Genomic DNA, 20,910 nt, shown 5'->3' on the forward strand with positions numbered 1-20,910 from the left:
AATAATACAGACGGCTGTGCTTTGTGCTGTGTGTTATGTCAGAGCACGGATGAAAAAAAAACCCACTTATGAGGAGTGCATAACTTTATCATGTGTTCAGATTCATACCGATAAAGGTGAAAGGTGCTGCTTCTCAAAGGAATTTAGGCAGATTGGCACCTATCTGATCTAAGGGGAAAGAGAGTGGCAACAGGATACTCATAGGAAACTTTTTATTCACTTGAACCTTTAAGATTTAGTCTTTCGGGATTCCTCCTCAGATCTAATGTCCCAATCTGCTGTGTCCTTATCTTTTCAGACTTTTTGTTTTCACTTGGTCGGCTTATTATTAAGATGTTGTAGATATTGTGGGGTTTTTTTTGTTTTGTTTGTTTGTTTCAGTTTACTGTGTTTTTCCCCTCCTGTGTTCATGTACTGCCTTTCACCCATTTAACCAGCTATACACCTGTCCTGCTTCAGCCTCATTAGTCCTTCCCTGCTCCACAGTTTCTCTCAGCCAATCAGCTCCCTGTCTGTTCTTCTGCCTCATCACGTTATTCCCCTCACCTGAGCTTCTCTGCCCTTTTTCTCCACCTGCACTTCATCCCCTCGTCAGTCTTGTTTGTATTTATGTCCTGATTTTCAGTTCAGTCTTTGTTTGAGTCTTGATTTGATCGTGTGATCTTCCGTAGCTGTTTCCTTAACATAAAAAGTTATCTTTTTTAGTTCCTGTTAACTGCTGTGTGCATTTAGGTCCACCTGCCCCGCATTACATGACATCTAACTATAGACATGCTATGCATGTCACTGTGTGCCAAGCATTTGAAACATTGGCAAATTGGCTTGATTTCATTTAAAAAAATCTATATTTTATTTTATTTTATCTTTTTTTAACCAGGTTGGTCCCATTGATCCATTGAGAATCTCTTCCTTAAGGAAAAACTGGCCAAGGCAATCAGCAGTGAAGATAAAAGGTTGGGAAGATAAAATACAATCCAGAGGCACTAAAAATTGCATAAAAGAGAATTTTCTGTGTGTCAAAAGAGAACATTCCTGGAGTTAGTTATACAGCCAGGGAGGCTAAAAACAATGACATCCTATAGAGTCTGCTTCTAAGTCTTTCATTTCAGATGTAAAACATTTAACGACACCAGATCTTGGAAAACATGGAAACAAATTACAAGAAAATTATCTTAAAATTAGTCAAATAAATTAAAGGATTATTTTTAAATGACCTTAAAAATGTTTACAATTATAATTTTGTAACAATTTAAATAAGTACTTGAGATCATAATAAATTAATTTAATTCATTTATAAATACGTTTTTCTTTCTTTCTTTCTTTTTTCCCTAGACATTCTCCCTAGCTTTTAAAAAATATTTTAAACTTAGTCTATTTATTTTTTGCAATTTGTGGAACATTTCTTATGAAGTTGCTCATTGCCTTTTTTCTCATGTTTTTGGAAAAAATCACACCAATTTTTGCAGGGTTCAGAGGTTAAATACTTGTGAAAGGTATCTGAAAGCAGCACAAGAAAAGTGGTGTCACTTCAGGTTTCAAAGGGTTCAAATCACTCTGTAAAGGTGTCATCTTCTAACTTTTTGTTATTGTTTACATAATCTCTTTCTGTGTACTGTTTTATAGAACTTGAAATGTATTCTTTAGTATTTCAGTAAAGTTCTGCTGTGACCACTGTTATTATAACGCAACTATCATAAGACTATCAGTTTTTAATCAGTTCTTTCTGGGACAGTGAACCGTGTGTGTGTGTGTGTGTGTGTGTGTGTGTACTTGTACATGCTACAGAGTGAGGAACACGTATATTTGCAGCAGGGTGAGGACATTTTTACAAAGTGAGGGCACTTCAGTCGGTCCTCAATTCTTCACAATCTAGTTTGAAAGTTACAGTTAGATCAATAAAAATAATAATAAAATAATAGCTTGAGGGTCCTCTCAAAGATAGACGTACAAATGTTTATGTGTGTATATCTACACTGGAGGTAAAATCTTGGATGTGTTGTTAATCAGTTACCAATAGCATGAAAGTGGGCTTTCTGTCTGTTGTCTCATTGATATGCCTCCACCTAGTGGCAAAAACGATCACATACAACCAGATGAGAAAGGATCATTTTTATTCAAAATGAAAAATAACGTCACCTAAGGTCAGTTGTTTCTCCATTAAAAACGTACTGATTTGTTTTCATGAACAACCTTCTAGATTCTCAAAAGACTGCAGACCTAAGCCTAAATAGACATTCATCAGAGAATCAGAGCAAACCAGTAGGACAATTCACTCATCTCATCCTGAACTGGCATCTGTCATGTTGGCTTAGAAAGGAGCAAATCTGCTGTGCTACTCAAATCACAGACTGTCATCAATGTAGGCCGCTCACTGACTCACTGACAAGCATATTCTCTGTGCAGCTGCAATATTTCTGAGGAGGAGGAGGAGGACGAGATGGGAACGCTGACAAGTGACAAGGTGACAGTGGAGGGTGACTGGTGAGTTTTTATTCATACCAAAATGGATCATAATATTCCACAAGGCAGCAGCAATGGAAGGAGAGTGAACACACATTAAGACTTTGGTTAGACAAACTGGAACGCCAGTGTCTATGTTTCAAGTTTTTAACGAAATACACTATAAAACACTATAATATTCACATTGCCACTGGAATGTTAAATGACTACAATACAAAGAGCATTAGCAAGACTTTTACCTTTCCTTAATTTATAAAGATATAATGATGCACTGTGGGTTTAGGTTTTGGCAGCATGTCTCTGCAGCTGATTCAGGAGTTGACTGCAATAATTCTTGATAGGTTTTCAAGGAATGAGAAATTTTAGCGTTGCTGTTGTTGTTGTTGTTGTTGTTGTTGTCATCTACACATCATTGCTGGTCTCTTTCTTATATACATGGAATTTGTACTTGATGCCATTCTCCTCTTGAATTCCACTCGGTATATCAGGAAATCTAGTTTGGAAACAAAAGAAAAATTATTTTGTGACTTCATTAAAGGGACGATAAAATGTCGAATATGACAACTTCACGCTTGGCACTTACTGACTGAAATCTACAATCCTTACCTCTAGATCCCACTAAATCTTATGAATCCTACACACTGCTCATTAAAATTGACAGACAGTGTCCTTGCATATGCACTTATATTGTGGAGGAAAACACACTAAGTTAAAAAAAAGTAAAATACTCTTGCCAGGCTTTTTCAGTAACAATCAGTAGTGTACTGCCTCCATAGTGACATAAAACCAAAAAGAGAAGAATCTCCATTTGGTGATCATGATAAGATGAACACATACCCTTCTAGTTCTTTAAAAAGTCCTCTGTCAAACTCAGGGAAGAAAATGTCGCAGTCGAAGTCTGCCATGATCTCTGTCATAAAAACCAAGTCACACCACGGGTGCTTCATTGCAACCTGATAAAAATAAACAAAACGCCACAGAGATTAATTGACAACCTGTGTCATTCAGCACAACATGGGATAGAACTGAGCTTTTATTGTGGAAGACATAAAAGAGAATAAATCTCAGCTGCACAAGACATCTTTGGATATTTGTTACCCCTCATGGAAATGGAAATTTTCAAAGTTTTGTGTTTAACACCCATGCTGTTGTGAGATCAATATAAAGGTTAAATCAAGTTGGTTTTTTTTTACTTTTAAAATTTCTGTTTCAACAGCTCATACAATCATATTCACAATTTTGCCCATATTTTTTTATAAGTTTTCTCCACCGTGTCCACATAGACCATATACCATTTCACAATAATGGAATAAAATTTAGGAAATAAGGTATTATTATTATTATTATTAACAATAATAATAATAATAATAATAATAATAATAATAATAATAATAATAATAATATTGACTTTAAAAAAAAGAAAGCAAAAAACACTTAGGGAACAGAGGTGTGAATCAGAAGAACAAACAAAAAAAAAAGAAAGAAGAAAGATGGATGGGGGTAAGGGTCCAGGAGAGAGTTGTGTGTGAATGTGTGTAATGATGTGGGTGTAAGATTATGCGTAATGAGACAGGATGAATCTATCCAGGCTGTGTTAGTTGTCGACATAGCCATGGCCCCACCTCTTAATGAATATGTCCTTTTGGAGTCTCAAGGAGTAAGGTATTTGTTCTGGTAGATTTCCTACAGCCTCTCAGTCCATATGTTGTATGTTGGTTGGTTAAGTTATAACCAATTAATTGTAATGCATTTAACTGCTGCTGTTTGCAATATTTGTAAAAGTGAGTAAACAGATTTGAAGGTGGGTGGAGGTGGGAATGCTGGGAATCATGAGAGGCCACAAACCCCATGCTGATACAAATGATAAAGCAAGGCAATGCACATTTATTTATCTAGCACATTTTATACCCAAAGGCAACCCAAAGTGCTTTATAGATTAGTCAGGTCAAAGTTCATTGTAGCCCAATAACAAGGCATGCCCCAAAGGTAAAGGTAGATATACTCATTTTAATTCAATAAAGGAGTAGCTCCCACTCTGGGGCCCCTGGGAAGACTAGATTGGGAAAACATGTTTGGGGGGGAGCTCAGGAGCCCACAGCTCATTTCCTACAAACTGGTCTATCCAACTGTGCTCGGCTCTTTGCCATATCTTTCAAAAAGCGTCAATCAGATGCTCAAACTACCTTACCTCATAGACCTGCGATCCACCAATAACCCAGATGGTCTCGATCAGGCCAGCGAGCGGGGGCTGTGCAGCCAGTTGGACAGCACTCTCTAAGTCTTTACACACAAAGTGGGCGTGATCTGGAACTGTCCTGTAAGAGGAGACATTTCAAGCAGTTTGAAAGGGATACATAGCAATAAAAAAAACTTGGACTGCTTTCAGATAACCCCAAATATCTTGCTCCTCTTTTTGATGCAGGTGTTAGAGAGCACTTACTCCAGTGTCGTGCTCAGCACCGCATGCAGAGTGTTTGCTAGTGGCAAAGTAGACTGCGGGTGGCAGAACCAGCACCGTTTTCCCCAGACCAGCATGTTCATCTTTCCTGAAATAGAGCAAACATTTGACACTGAAATCCGCACCTCAACTATTGCAGCTCTCATGTCCCTTCATAATACATAGTTACAGGTCAGGACTGGGTTTCAAAACACAGAAAGTTCTGAGTTCCTCCCCATTTGGGAAAAAGTGTCAAAAGGGGGGTGGATATGGATAAAATCTTCTACCATGGTACACATAATGTCATATCTTGATATATTTTGAGATCAGGGTTGCAACTGGATGGAGAATCTACTTTCTTCCACTTCAGCCAGTCAGACTTTTTACACATTCTTTGATTTTTAAGAAATGGTTTCAAGTTTAAAATATTATAAAGTGTTTGTTCAACCAAAGAAAAACTTTCTATTCTCATTCCTTTAACAGCAATTGTAACTGATACTACTACTGCTACTACTACTTGTAGAAATAATAATAATAATAATAATAATAATAATAATAATATTATTTTTGTGTAATAATGTATACCATGATAACTTGAAATAGTAATATTTTCTGATATGGTTACTGCACTGTGGAAATCTCATACAGTTTCAACCCCAATTGAGATATAATCATTTGGAATGAGAAACTAAATAAATAAATAATAAATAATGAAATAACCAAATTAAAAAGTCCCTTTATGGCTCTGCAATAAAAAAATAAAATAAAAAGTGAGTAAGAATATATAATTTTGGTGTCAGTTCTCAAATAAAGGTGTGCTTTTGGCTCCAGCATTTAAAACCCAGCGCTATATGAGGTAGCATTAAAGTGATGTAATATAAATTTTGAGAAATACCTGGTCTCGACACCCCTGTGATATGGTTCAGAAAGTACTGGAATTCACATCTGCAAGAGTCACATGTTCAATATTATTAGTCAGCTGTTACTAAACTCATTAACTCAATGTACTGCTGCCTATAGTTTCCACATGACACATGACACGTGATGTCAATTCACTCCAATAACTCCCAGTAAATTGCTCCACGCCATTTCCTTTCTATGGTTGTCCTGGTAAAAGGATGTGTGGTGTCATACATAATTTTGTGGTTTTCCACCTTCCAAATTGGCTTCTCCTCGTCCGTGTTGCCGGTAATTACCTCCGAAAACCTCTGACCTGTTGAATCCAGGCCTGGATCCGCTCGTTTTGACGTTTTGTTGATGTAGTTAAGTGAAATGTGATCAGACATAAACACGGAGTGTTTTATTCTGAAAAGTAACCGGATGTTTCAATATTGTATCGCTTTCTGATTTCCTGTCTGCTCTGTATTAAATTCGGCTACATTTGTGCGAAGTGATCCGGCGTCCGGCAAAAATGGGAGGCTTGCGTATCTGATCCGCAAGCCTCCGGACTGCCGGAGCTGGGACGGAGTCGATCCGCAGCGCAGCGGAGCCAGTGGACCCTGACACATAGACTATAGTGCAGTCTATACGGAGCCGGACCGTACACGGATCTGGTGGAAATCCGGGGTTAGAGACACATTAGTTGAATTTAAAGACATGTTTTTTTAGAACTGCATCCAGCACAAAAGAGATTTAATCTCAAATACTGTCAGACTTACGGTAAATCCCAGGGCATTTTCCCGTCTTTCCCGATGCCCATGTTGTTGCAGACCGCTGTTATGAGGCGAACAGGCTTCTTCTGCACTTTGTTCCCAACTTCCATCTCCAACTATCAAACAATAACACAGAGAGAGCAGATACAAGACCTGAAACATGTGCGTGTTTGTGCGTTAACAATTTATTGAGGCTGGAACTCAACTGTCACCGCCCACCGTCCGGCAGCTGCTATTGGACACAGTGAAGCTTCCCCAATGTGATTTTAAGCTTCCAGCAGCACAAAGCTTTTCCCCAACCCGAGGCAGTCTGCCACAACAGCACAGTGATCAGACAGCAACGTGACAACGAGTCATTTATTACCGATACAAAATCTGTTTAGGTGAAAAGGGCAGAAGTACAAGTAGGCACAGAGTAACCTGAGAAATAATGTTATATTAATGGTGCATATTACTGACTAAAAAATGATGGACATAAAACCGATCGATCTAAAACTAGTTTTAAAATGAGTTTTATTTCTTTCAAAAACAAGGGGAGGAGGAAACACACAACTTTAAACATAGCCCCCAAATTAGTAAGAAATTTGTAAAAAAAAAAAAAAAAAAGAGGGAGAAAGAAGTAAAAGAACATAATAATGATAATAATGATAATAATGATAATAATGATAATAATAATAATAATAATAATAAATAAATAAATAAATAAATTGAAACACGATGACATGAAAATAAAGGTAAAAACAAACAAGAAAATTAACTAAAAAGTGCTATATATATTCTTTTTCTGTAACATAATTTGAAATATAAAATTATTATAATTTATATATAGGTTATGCTGCATTTTTCCCCCCTATTTTTGGATAAGGTTTTATTGTTTAACAGCTTTCAATCATAGTAGCTGATGTTTGGCTTTTTGACATTAGTTCTTGGAAAAACTTTAATGTCTAAGTTAAATCAAACTTCTGGTCGAAAGCACAGCATTCAGAGCGCATGTTTAATAATTTGTTTAAATTTGGAATCACTTAGTGCGAACTAAAGCATCACATAGCTACCTGCAAACATATCTCAAAACCACATGCAGACTTTAAAGATTTTTTAAAATGCATTCATTCCTCTTGTAAAGATGTAAAATAAAAAATCTGGTGGAATCATGGCGCAAATAAAAAAAAAAGGCAGACCAAAAGGGTACAGCAATGTTTCTGTCATTTATTGCCATGTTATTACAAGTAGAATTTGATCATTTTTATGCAAAAATAATACATTTACCATCACATGGGAGACAAAAGCACATGCATTCACAGTAGAACCTTTTGAGTTTTGGTAACATATTATTTACAAAAGGAGTTGTGAAATCATGGGACCGAATATACAAAAGTTGGAAATAAAAACAAAAAATATTTACAAAATGTATGATGGCCTTTATAAGGCCTGCTTTATTATCAAACCTGACAGTTTCATTATAATATCCATTACTACTGTACATGAGACGTTTGTGTCTTAAATCCTTGAAAAAAAACGTTCTCACATTATGTACATTCATGACAGTTTGACTTCATGTTCTTCATAACAAATATCTGGATGCTTTTTTTGTGAGAAAAGATATAACTGTGTATTAAACAGGTCATATTATGTCAGTGGCCCAATGGGGGGTTTTGTGTCTGCAGTACACAAGAAGTCTTCCAAAGTTTCCAGATTGTGTTATAGATTCTCATTAATCAGATGGGAAGCAGTTTTCCAAATTTTCCCATATAAGGTGCGGAGGCTGAAGCTGTCAGGTTTTAGCAAAATGTTAGTTCACTATCTTCAAGAGCTGATGTTTTTAATAATGATTGTAATGATTTAATAATGAGCCGAATTTCACAGTTTGACCCAGACGATGTCCTGGCCTGACTGATGTGGGTGTTGATGTTAAAAAATGGTATTGGTGATAACAATTAGTACTTTCAAAAGTTGTACAGTGACACATTTTAGTGGAAGACTATAGGAGGCCTTACAAAACCCTGATGTGAAGACTTTACAGACTTGTTTTTACCTTTTATACCCTGCTGTTACAGGGCACTTTCTCTTTGATATTAGCTTTTTCTCAGAATTCATTCCTCAGTTCCTGAGCTTTGTGGTGTGTCTTATCTGGAGACCGTGACATGTTACGGATACATTGTGTACAACAGTGAGTCCTTTAGACAAAAAGTCCAGAGTGTCAGCTGGATCCATTGTGTCTCCTCTATGGTTATTAGTTACAGATACTACTGTTTGTCAGCTGAGGGGACAGCAGGACAGGATGATGTCCAGATGATCCCAAATGACTGAGAAACTCTGTATTCTGTGTTTTCGTGCTATTTGCTCTGCTTCCAGAGTTTCGAGCTGCCTTTGGACGAAGCTTCTTCATGGCGTCGTTTCTGTGTGGACACTCCTCTATCTGCATTAAATGATTTAATGATAAAGGACACACATCAAGAGATTAATTCATTCATCACTTACATTTTGTTTAGTGAGTCAAATATAAAACACTTGCATCAATAAATTTAACAATGAAGGGAATACACCTATAAAGCTGTTATTTCCTTTTGCATTGTAGCAACTCAGCTTAATTATTTTTCAATATTTCTGACTTGTTTAGTGGGAACAACAGAAGTTTACTTATGCTCAGTGATAAACCCTAATATTCAGGTCAGCAGCAGGACAAGCATAGCAAATATTTGATTTCACGCTGCCTGCTGACCTGCTGACAGTCTGATGGACATTAATTTTATCCATGACTGTGATGATGCTGAGTAAATAACATCTTAGTATCTTGTCTGCATTGTACAATTTTAAATGTTTGTATGTATTAACATGTAAAGAACTTTATTTTAGCCAATGAAAATGCTAACTATTTAACCTACGTACCTGTTCGAGACATTCCCTTGTATGTGGAGACGCCTTCAGAGGATGTTCCTGGATCTTGACTGGTCCCTGTGTTGACTCCTCCGACATTACTGCCATTTGCTCCATTGTTGGGGTTGGCAGGTACTGTTGCCAGCAGGCCTGAAAGAGGACCAAAGCATTGTACTTTAATCCACAAGACATGCATGTATGATGGCATGAAATATGCATCGGTGTGATCTTAAAATGACAGACAAATTATAGTGGACGCAATGTGAAACTTAAGATGGAAACAGAGTCTAACAAGTTTACTATTGTATCCGATATCAGGCAAACACAAGACAGCACTTGTTTGTTGAAATTATAAAGAAATGTCTTTATTTCTGTCTTTATGTCTTTATTTCTTTATTTCTTTATTTCTTATTTCTTTTGAAATTGTTTCCAAATGTGTCAGAGTTGGGTTTTTTGTGCTTGTAGAGTTACAAAACAGCATTTATATAGTTGTGCTGGATTTTAATGCAATCTGTTTTATAATGTGTATTCATCAGGCAACTCAAGGAATGTTGGCTTTTAGGTCTTCTGTCCATCATCGCTGTGTATAGGGTCTGGGTCCCATAACACAGGTTTCAATGCCTAAAAAACAATATCAACAGTAACTACCGCTGCACGGTTGTATGCATATATTTTTGGAAAAATCTAGACGCTTCACACACATATTCAACCCAGCAGCACAGAAGATCTATGCATCCCCATAGTTTCAAAGTGGACACCCAAGATCAGTGTCACTAATTCAGTACAATCTCCCCTTCTGTTCCTGCGTTATGATGTTGAAATGATGGCCAGGAAATATTATGATAACACAGTGAAGTTAACCCTTGACCTTTTGAATATAAAATGTTATCATTCGCCATTTTATCCTATTGAACATTTGTGTTAGATTTAGTCATAAGTAGGTTATGAATTCTTGAGTTGTGGCCAAAAATGTGTGGGTTTTTTTTGGGTGACAATGACCTTTAACCACCGAATTTATCATAATGGACTTTTGTGTCAAATTTGAAGAAATTCCCTCAAGGCGCACCTGAGATATCATCTTTCCGATAATGGGAGGGATGGAAAGATGGACAGCGTGAACACATAATGCCTTTAGCTACCACCGTCGCCAGCACGTAGACATAAAAAGCCATTTTCTTTGAAAAAACTTAGATCTGTATAGAGTTGAGTAGCATTTCAGATATTTAAAAATACATGAAAATGTTGGTATGAGGCATGAGAGTGTGAGCTTGAGGTAATCAGTATCTGGGTCATGTCCCTACCGAGTCCTCTGTAACAGGAAAGCTGCTGGTAGATTTGCTTCATCCGCTCTATGTTGATGCGGCTGGCCTCAGCATGGTTCACCATGGGCCTGGGGTAGTGGACTCCTATGATGCACTTGGCTGCCTTCTGCACCTCCTCTGGTGCATTCCAGGGATCATAGATGTATGTGGCTGGAAAGCCCCTTAATATGGGCAAATAACGCCTGGGAGCAGAGAAAGAACAGAATGAAGACAAATGATGGACAAAAGACGGGTGAAACATGATATAAGGTGAAGTAGACAAATGTAGCACACTGCAGAAATGTGTGACAGTCTTCACTGATATAATACAGCTATGCTATAGTAGATAAGTTAATGTTACATCAATAATACTGACTGCGAAAGCTCATTCCCTTTTCAGTTAATATTAACACTGTAAACTGGGTCACACAATTTGTATCACAGCTTAAATAATTACTACACATGATTGTATCATGACAAATCAGTTGTTCCATGTGAGGCTGCAAAAGAGCACATGCTAACCATGACATTTTGTTTCCCCATTTGAAATGGCTGCGGGGGCACAAATATCCAGGAAAGGTGCCTTTATTCTTGTGAGATGCAGATGAATGTATTGACTGACCTAATGTAGTCCCCATTGGGGTCTGTGCGTCGTCCAAATCCCACAGGGCAGTAGCAGTGGAAAAACTGCTGGAAAAACGAACTGCAGGAGAGCCACATCCAGCTGCCAGCATTTACACTCCAGTCCGCATCAATAAGCAACTCTTCAAACACCTGTACAAGACACGGACAGGTGAGACAATGCATGGTGGTCAGTTTAATCAGAGCAAGAAACATCCGGACAGCAGCTAAGTAAATCCATTTACTCTTCTTTTAATGACTTCAAGCTGTGGTAGCTGATACTTGGATAATGAATACTCTTTTTCTGTTCTTACCTTCATTCCTTCCTCCCAGCTGACCCAGAGGTCTCCCCTGGTGAGGAAGCAGGCCACAGCGTGCCTCGCCAAATGATGGATCCACCCCTCTTGCCTCAGCTGGGTCATAATGGCGTCTATCCAGGGAAAGCCCGTCCGTCCCTCTGCCCACTTGGCCAGCGCCTCTGGATTTCGCTCCCAGGGGATCTGGACACACACAGGGTTTCCCTCCATCTTGTCAAAGCAGGGGTTGTTGGTGGCAGTTGTATAGAAGAACTCCCTCCACAACAGCTGGCCATATAAGGACAGTGGTGGGCTGCTGTTCTTTTTGACCTGATAAAAGCGAACACACAATCTGTCTTTAAAATTGAAAAACAAAAGGCTAAGAAAACGTGCAAAAGTTGTAAGTAACTATTGATTCACATAAAACCAACCTGAGTGAAAACAAAACATGATAAAAAAAATGTCATTCGTACCTTTCTGTACAAATCAGTGAGTTTGAAGTAGAAGAGCCGACAGGAGAGACATCCAAAGCGCAGGTAGGGGCTGAGGCCGGTGGGACTGGCCAGCAGGGAGTTGGCATTCATACGTGGACGCTCAAAGTTTGCCACCCATGCCTAAAAAAAACCCTGTCAGTCAGCTTTAACTGAAATGATACCACAAGTCAATGAAAAGGGGAAAAAATACAGCTTGATTTTACAACAAAGCAACTCAATGTAATGACAGCTGCATTAATTTTGTGCACATATGGTGTAATACAATGTCTTTTTACCTTCCTCTCTAGATGTCGCTCTAGCCTCATGAGGGCCTCTGTTTCTCCTCCTGGCCACACTGCTGTTGTCAGGCCCTCTGTATCAAAACCTGAACAAAGACAAGTATGTAAGAATAGACTGTGACACAGAGATATGTGCTGGATGGTATCTGCGTACATACACCATTACCATTGTATTCATGCATACAAAAAACTGTCAAATAAAGAAAAACTTACCAAGCTCCTCCAGGGAGGGAACCCCAAACTTGTCATCGTGGTCTTCGCTGATGGGTGTGGCACATTTTCTGATAACATCCAGAGTGATTGTCTCTGCAGGCAGCTCTACAGCATCCATACGGTTGATGAGGGCCTGGAAGCGCTTGTATGTAAGAGGAGACTGACCATCGTTCAGTTCTATGATCCTTTCGGAAATAAAAATATAAGAGGTATCAACACACGTCTTCACACAAACACAGAGCACACAGTGGCAATCCACATTGTTTTAAAAACTATTGAACATTTATTTTATCTCACACTTCGAAGTCACTCACTTATCCAGATTGTAGAGGGTGTGTGCAGTCCGCACCATGATCTCCACCCCAGCCTCGCTGGCTAGCTTTTGGATAGCAGTGTCCCGTTCCTTGCCAAAAGGCTCAGAGTCATACTCATAAGATAAACGGGTGATCTTCCATTCCTAAGGAACAAAGAAATACTCACACATAGAAGTATTTGATATCTGTGTAATCAATGAGGCGGGCTGTTGCATAAGTTCACTAAGGTATCAAAATCTTTCATTGTTTTTCCAGGGATTTTTTTTTTTATGAGCCATAAAAATGTGAAGACGATTAAAAAGTAACGTAAAAAGTGTATTTCAGTGCAAAGAAATAACACCGAATATTCTTCTTTATTCCATCGCTCATACCTTAAAAATCCGAGGGAAGACGTCTGTGGGCTGGCCTCTGATGACAAACAAGCGGGAGTTGAGTTTGCGCAGACTGGCATCCAAATCCTCTAAGCATTGCAACAAAAACCTGGAAGTAAACAGACTGAAGTTAACTTAAAATTAAAAGACATAATCACCAGGTTCAGCTTTGGCCATAAACTAAAAATGTAAGACCATCAGAATCATGATCAGAAAATTGTCTTGGACATTGCTTATACAACAAACAACACAATAAAAGACCAAGACTGAAAGACACACAATTCCTAAAACCAAGTGAGATAAAAATACTGTGCAAATAATTTAAACATAATTAAACATCTTAATGTGCAAAGTAGTGAAAAAGTGCATGTTTGTTGGGTTTTAAAATAATTCAATATTAAGATTAGAATTAAACAATAACTTTTCAACTAATGTAACTTGAACTGAATAAACTCTCGAATTAATAAATTGCACTTCAAGTGTTTTGCAATCGTTAACATGACCAGTCAACTACTAGCATCAACACGAAAAAGCAAAAAACTAGATATATTACTCCTTTTTAACATTCCCAATTTCTTATCTGATGAGAGGTATGTAATTCCTTTGATTATTATTTTAGCAAAATATTACTAGAAACGTAAAACGATTTGGCTAAAAAAAACTACCCTCATTTTATATTTTTAGAAATACTGTTTTTAAAATATGCTTGACAACAACTGAAAATGTAAAACTGCAAAAATGACTAAATTATTTTGACACTTCAGTTTAATTCCATCTTTATTGCAGACCCTGAAGGTTTTTCATTTTTGTTTTGTTTACTTATTTCCTCTACATTTTATTTATTATACAACTGAATTCATTTTTTTTTTATTCTGAAATAGTTATACAACCTCTATTTTGAAAACATTGAATGTATATGTATTGAATGTGTCAATAAAGTTCGAGGAATTAAAAAAAAATCAAAAGATCAAAAGATTTGATGGGGTAATAACTTAATTCATGACCACCGTATGATAAATCTTCAATGAAACGAGTGCATGAAATGGAAGATTTGAATATGAACGGGCTGCCCTCTTCTGATGAAGTCCTTTTATACACACTGTTACAGCCATTTCTGGCAAGACTTTATAATGTCCCATTTTTTGGGGGGTCACTTGAATGCATCACCTGACCTGACATCTCTTCTCATTAAAGGCAGGTGTGCGGAATCAGTCGAGGAGGGAAAAAGCCAGGAGAAGCCAGTCTTTAACCACCGTGTGTTTGGTTAAATTTTAATGTTAAAATAAGTTTAATATTTAAATTTTGTTTTCGCAAAGGGGGAGATTTCGTTTTGACGCGACAGTCAGACAAATTACTTTAGCGTCACCCAGCAAATCCCCTCCATCCTGCAAATCACTCGACACCAGAAATACCCTGAATCATCAAACAACAGTGAGTACAACCAAATACACCGAGTTTGTCATATCTACCATGGCGCCTGTGGGAGCTTCTTTGAAACAATACACACAGTCGACCATAGTTTGCAAAATGTTACCGAAAACAGCAGCAGACAGACAGCTGGTTTTCACACAACAGAGTAGCTAGCTAACATGTATTACAGTGAGAGACAGACACTTTAAAAGTGCTTTCATGATTATGAAAGATGCGTCAGCATTTAAATCAGACCTTCTCTCTGTTATACATCCATCAGTCAACAAAAAACAACAATGTATCTCATATAATTTATGTGAATTTACACTCCATGCCACAAGGAAAATTTGATTGCCTTATATTTGCCTCATTATTAGTGGACTTATTGGATTAATGTATTATTATTATTATCAGGGGACCACTGTCTTTTTATGTTTTTGTTTTTTGTAACACGTGAGTATCAAGATATTTTTAATTCATATTAACAAGGGATTTAAAAAAAATTGCATCTGCCTTTTAATTTTGTTTACTGGGTCCTGCAGACAAGTTTAGAAAAAACAAAGATAACTAAAACATCTACTTTTCCAGATAACTGTGCAGTTGCAGTCCTTGAAAATAAAAGCCTTGGATGAATAATAGGTTTATTTTGGGAGAAAAAAAATGTGATGGTCTTTTTAACAATAGTATCGTTAAAGTAAAGAAGTGACTTGTGTTATAAATATGAATACTGATCATTCAAAAGACTCCATCTGAAGAATAAACGAACTGTCAAACTATTGTTGTCCTGCACTGGGTTTTCTTCAACACTTTTTTTAATAACAAATTAGGCAATACATTATTTCCCTAATAACACTGCATGCCAACTACAATGACACAGTGCAACAGCAACATTAATCTCAAAGTACTGATCAGTTTACAATGCTTAGGCATGTTGAAGCATTACAATTGAGAAAAGTGAAATGACGGAGCACAGTGCCATATAAAAGTAGACTAACTCAGATATAGTGATTTATAAAAGTTGCGTTGTTGTATACAGAAACTGAGCGTTTATATTGACTATGACTAAACTCCAAAAAGCTGTCTAAAGGCCCGTTTTAATGTTGAAAATCTAAACAATACAGATGTATGTGATAAGACAGAAATAGCGTGCACAAAGAGCAGACGTGAGGTGGTACAGCTGTTTGTAAAGTGGGTGGAGTGGTAAGTCTGGTGTGTGTGTTTCAAATGTAGGTCAAACTGGTAGGGGTGTGTGATGTAATGACCATAACAACACACTGACCCAGTTTCTCAGCCCTTCATTCAGGGCTAGGTAGCACAGTTAGTGAGTAGGAAAATTGCATCGTCATAGTGGTATGGCACGCTCTACTGACTGGAGCCTTTACACAGCGTTGTCTCACGACATAAAGGTCAAAGTCATTTCTTTCCGAACGAAGAAAACTGTAAGCTAATGGCCACTGAATTCATGAAGACACTTAACTGCACAGTGGCACAATATGAGATCAATGATATTATGTGCCGTCTGAACATCAGCAAAGCAGGAATTCAGGGAAAAATACCAGAGTGCTCCCTGAGTATTATATATCTCTTTGTACTACATTTTCAACATGTATTTCTAATCATTTCATTTCAGCAAAAGGAGTAGCTCCTTGTTTCCAGTAAGTTACAAACGCTACTGGGCAGGGGTGTAAAAAATACACTTTGAATATCACAATATTCTGTTTTGTGATACTGTACTGATTCTCAATTTATAGTTTACCTGCAAAGTTTTGCAGCAGTGGTTTATTTTGGGCTGTGTTTAAACCCTCAACAGCTGGATCCTCCAATGCTGTAATCTATCTTTAGCCAATTAACTCTTCCACTCCAACATAACAACATATCACTTGTGTAAACACAAAGGACACAGGCCTTTGAAACACAGCCATAAAGAAGGCACCGTTATTGACAGTTTCCTTAAATAAGATGCAGTATATCACCTTGCTTACAGTATCGCAATTTAATGCAGTAGATAGAATTGTAACTCTTGTATTTTTGATCTATAGGTATCATATTGCCAGATTTTTGTCAATAAACTATTGCTAGCTTTGTGGATTCTCAATCATCACAATACTGAGAAAACCTGCTATCAACAACCAATTACATTGTAAATGCTGGAGTGACGATTTAGAAATAAGACACTCCCAGTAAATATTTTACATCCTTTATTTCTGTAATTTTCAATTAACGCTCAAGTAATGAAAATTAAAATGGACTGTAAAGTCGAAACAAAAAAGGATATTGATACTCTGGTTTTTCTGACTATTACCTACATCGATTTGGAATTGGCTCTGGTCGTAATAACTAATGATTACAGTTGCTGACAACAGAATGTACAGTTTATTGATTGAGGGTAATGGTTGCCAGTTTTTCTTGTGATACAACTCCCACATACTGCAGCTGAGTAGAAAAACAAGCCTGTTATGTCTGCTATAAATAATGAGAGGTCTGAAATCAGAAGAAGGGTAAAAAATTAAAAGCTACAGATATTAGTGTGACATGTTGGGCGGTCAGGGATTTGCTGATGTCTATCCTCTCAAGACACATGTATTTGAGTACACTGACACCTTGACTGCAAGACTTTAAATCTGATGGTGCATTAAACATCTGGTCCTATCAAAATCACAAGGACTTCAAATAAATACATTCTGAATGTCAGTGTACATGTTTGTAGAAATATTTAGATTTTATCACCTAGCATTCAGTAAACTGCATGCTAGGTTAGTTAATGTTACACAGCCCAGTAGAAAGCATGACTACCAGTGGTGTAGTTGAGGTTTTACCCACTTCTTTTTATGGCCATTTACAGTATACCCAACTATCAGCCAGAGAGCCATTGGGATATATAGGAGTGTAAAACCCAAATTCCATTTAGTCATTTAGCCTTCTATTCATTATAGTGCTTTCCAATTGATCAAATGATAATTATACCCTGTAACCTATATAAAGTGAATACACATTATGTTAAAACATGACATAAGTAGAGGTCACTAAACCAAGCAATGGTCACTAAACCAGTATAAGCATGTATTAAGAATGACCTAAATAATGTGCATCTTCTTTGACCCATGACAAGCAAACGCACCAGTTGTCTCTGGTCATGTGCCACTGATTTCAAAAGAATTTGCATCTTTCTGCAGCATAGATGACCTAGTTTTATGTGAGGGCCGACGTTATATCAGTGAAATACCTTTTAAATTTCTTGCATTCTCATGATTTTTTGTGCATCAATTTTTGTCTTTTCTGCATCTATCTATGGTGGAAATGGCTCTAATTTCATCAAAATAAATGTCTAAAAGGCGCCCTATAGCTCAGTGGATAGTACCAGCATCCCATGTACAAAGGCAGTGTCCTTGCCGCTGCAGCCGCTGGTTCACTTCCAACTATTGGCCCTTTGCTGCATGTCATCCCCTCTCTCTCCCCCTTTCACATAAGCTCCCAGGAAGGGCTCCATGATCTGATGGAAATTTTACATAAAGGCCAAAAGTGGAATTACAACATTGGAATCAATCACGCAATGCCCACAAGCCCAGAAAGTTTTTCTCTGATTGACTTTTTTCTCATAAGAGTATTTTTTGGGGCATTTTCCCTTTGTTCTTAGGACAGTTACAGAGATACAGGAAAGGTGGGAGAGAGAGAGGGGAGAATGACACACAGCAAAGGGCCACAGGCCGGACTTGAACCTGCACTGCTGCAGAAGCCTCAGGTATATGGGCGCACTCTTTACGTGATAAGCTAGAGTTCGCCCCTTTTTCTGATTGATTGGGAAAGAGATGTCTGTAAATGAGTGGATACAGTTTTATGTGCATCAAAACCCCCATGAAACGAGTCATTCCACTATCTAGATTTAAGCCATCCAGTTCGATAACATTTAGAAAGTCTCAAAGAGACACAAGATTGAATTTTTTAGACTGCCATTCAAGCTATGGAAGCGCTAAACCACAAGTGAGTCGCTATACAGGCAAAAGCAAGCCTCGTGGGCCCGTAGATCCAAGTATTCTATTCCAAGAAAAAGTTTGGGTTTTTTTTCATGCGCCAATGAGCATCTCTCATAGGACTGAATGGGGCCCTACATCCATGGCTGTATCAAGACTTTTGTAATACATCCATGCTTTCACACTTACATTCTATCCTGTGAAATAAAGGCAAAAATGCAAATAAAAATAATTATAAATAATTATTTAAATAAATAAATACAGAAATGTCATAAAGTCTAAATATTGAGGGGGGACGTGCCCCCTGCACCCCACCATGAAATCTACACCAGTTCCAGTGACCTTAACAAATTGAAATGTTAAGATATAGCTTTTTTCAAAGATGTTTATGACATATTTTATATAGGTTATACCCTTAAATTTCTAATTGTACAGTTTATGCACAAAGTGTACAAAATGCTGTGTGGGACTGAACCAAAATTGGAAACATGTGGCACAAATAAATAAATAAATACATTTGGGAGGTGGTTAAGACGGATATCTTTAGATAGAAAAGTGATCATTTGGGTTGGGGTTGAGGTGCGATCATGATGCACAATCTAAACCCTCCAGCCACACATCTCGCATGTTGTGACAACACCTTACCTCCACCTGTTGATCCCCACATTGGAGGACCCTGCGAACCAGGGGTCCAGGATGTAAACGCAGCGCAGGGTGTCCGCATCCCAGATAGAGTCCCTCAGAGCCGGGTTGTCGTGCAGCCGCAGCCCCTTCCTGAACCAATGGATGGTGTTGACCACCATGTCTCCTGCCTCCTTTATTTATCCCCGGTAGGATTGTGTAGAGGGGAGGGTTTCCCCCCAAGAAAACAACAAAAAGACGTCCTCTTACGTTGTTTTTGTAGCAGAATAATAAATTCACACCCAAGAAAGAAGTAGTTTTCGACCTGGTGAGTGATTCGTGTTGTAGCGTTAAGGTTTAATCCAACCTTAACCTTGCTCCATGAATTTGTCCCCAGAGTTGAGTGTCCTGATCGGCGGTGGCTGCATGTGTGACAGCAGGTATCCAAAGCAGGCGCGAGAAAAACGGCACAACTCGTGTCCTAATTAGTAGCGACGGTGAAGTGAACACATTTTACGACAATAAGTTCCAAAAAAAACAAAACAACGTTATCATCAAACAGAGATGTGCAAAATATTTTATTATTGAAAGCTGTTGCGTAGGAGAAGCTCATGTAACACAAGCTGATAGATCGCAAAAAAAAGTAGAAACGTGCAAATACGTCCGGTTTGTCGCCGCAATGTAACGTTAGTCCACACAAAAGTTACTCACGCTCAGCCTCACTGGCACAGTAAATATTGAGGATAAACTATAACGCCTGGAAAACCTGTCTGACACAGTGTACTGTATGTCTGACACGCAAGACCTAATTTCTCATCCCCACCCTCCACAGCACGCGGGGAGGAATACAGCGCTCTGATTGGTCAGAATAAACCGTTATACAACTGTTTCTCTGTCACGTTTCTGTAATGTGCTTTCCTGCCACTGCTCACACGTCATCTGCGGCTGTTTTAAATCATCCAAATGTCGATATTAAGTCATTTTCTCTCAACATTGGGTGTCCGGGTTCACTTGTGGAGAGCAGAAATAAAAAACAAGCCCAAAAAGTTTCCAATAAAAGCTGCTGATCTCAGGCTTTGGATTGAGTTACGTGGTAGACCCGGAGGTACCCGGATGCACACATGCGGCGCGGCACGAATTCGGTGTGCTCGATTTAACACAGGGAACGCACCGCTCACATTGCAACTGTTCGTTTGGCCTCACTCCGCCCACTCTCAGCAGCGATAATCTGTAACAAGTGAGCCATGTTTAATTACATAAAGGGGTAAATTGTAATAATAAACCTACAGCTGCTACCACACTTAAGAATAAGATAATAAGTTTATAATAAGCATAGGCCTATAGCCTTCAATAACTTTTATAACTATATTAAAACATTTAATTGATTATAACACCTCCCTGATTGATTTGTATTTTGATTCATTTGTTATAGTTGATGCGTAAGTTATTGCATTTTTATGTGTAAATGAAATGGCTTTAGAGTGTTTTCTTTTTTTACTAAAATTTATCTTCATGCCATAGTGAAGGTTTGATTTAGATGAATCAAAATACCATTATTCTCTAAACGTGGTAATACAGATTTTGTGAAAAATTGCATAAT

At 37.9% G+C, this 20,910-nt stretch overlaps 2 protein-coding genes and 1 long non-coding RNA gene across 3 annotated transcripts; 1 reads left to right on the top strand and 2 right to left on the bottom strand.

The window, feature by feature from the left end:
• Window positions 1-2,094: 2,094 nt before the first annotated feature.
• Window positions 2,095-6,752, bottom strand: LOC121963633 (dihydrofolate reductase). Its single transcript, XM_088080038.1, has 6 exons — window positions 6,556-6,752; window positions 5,793-5,842; window positions 4,901-5,006; window positions 4,649-4,775; window positions 3,298-3,413; window positions 2,095-2,953 (listed from the first exon to the last, which is right to left on the bottom strand). The coding sequence occupies exons 1-6, from the start codon at window positions 6,657-6,659 to the stop codon at window positions 2,863-2,865; spliced, it is 594 nt and encodes a 197-aa protein (XP_087936164.1). The 5' UTR covers window positions 6,660-6,752; the 3' UTR covers window positions 2,095-2,862.
• A 983-nt stretch (window positions 6,753-7,735) lies between these two features.
• On the bottom strand, window positions 7,736-20,125 carry cry1b (cryptochrome circadian regulator 1b). Its single transcript, XM_042495823.2, has 11 exons — window positions 19,335-20,125; window positions 13,312-13,420; window positions 12,941-13,083; window positions 12,627-12,811; window positions 12,411-12,499; window positions 12,115-12,255; window positions 11,660-11,971; window positions 11,347-11,498; window positions 10,725-10,927; window positions 9,436-9,573; window positions 7,736-8,965 (listed from the first exon to the last, which is right to left on the bottom strand). The coding sequence occupies exons 1-11, from the start codon at window positions 19,490-19,492 to the stop codon at window positions 8,883-8,885; spliced, it is 1,713 nt and encodes a 570-aa protein (XP_042351757.1). The 5' UTR covers window positions 19,493-20,125; the 3' UTR covers window positions 7,736-8,882.
• On the top strand, window positions 11,376-12,654 carry LOC148189165 (uncharacterized). Its single transcript, XR_015776982.1, has 2 exons — window positions 11,376-11,517; window positions 11,679-12,654. It is a non-coding gene; the product is annotated as an uncharacterized LOC148189165 (long non-coding RNA).
• Window positions 20,126-20,910: the final 785 nt, after the last annotated feature.

This window comes from Plectropomus leopardus, chromosome 7 (genome assembly GCF_026936395.1).
Source record: "Plectropomus leopardus strain MGB_pleo_1.0 chromosome 7, ASM2693639v1, whole genome shotgun sequence".
Lineage (NCBI taxonomy): Eukaryota > Metazoa > Chordata > Actinopteri > Perciformes > Serranidae > Plectropomus > Plectropomus leopardus.

Coding starts and splice junctions, on each gene's coding strand:
- LOC121963633 (XM_088080038.1), bottom strand. CDS start 6,659: ATGGAAGTTGGGAACAAAGTGCAGAAGAAGCCTGTTCGCCTCATAACA. Junction 5,843..6,555: donor AAAATGCCCTGGGATTTACC/GTAAGTCTGACA, acceptor TGACTCTTGCAG/ATGTGAATTCCAGTACTTTC. Junction 3,414..4,648: donor GTGGATCGCAGGTCTATGAG/GTAAGGTAGTTT, acceptor TATTTTTATCAG/GTTGCAATGAAGCACCCGTG.
- cry1b (XM_042495823.2), bottom strand. CDS start 19,492: ATGGTGGTCAACACCATCCATTGGTTCAGGAAGGGGCTGCGGCTGCAC. Junction 12,256..12,410: donor AGCGACATCTAGAGAGGAAG/GTAAAAAGACAT, acceptor GGTTTTTTTTAG/GCATGGGTGGCAAACTTTGA. Junction 11,499..11,659: donor GCTGGGAGGAAGGAATGAAG/GTAAGAACAGAA, acceptor TGTCTTGTACAG/GTGTTTGAAGAGTTGCTTAT.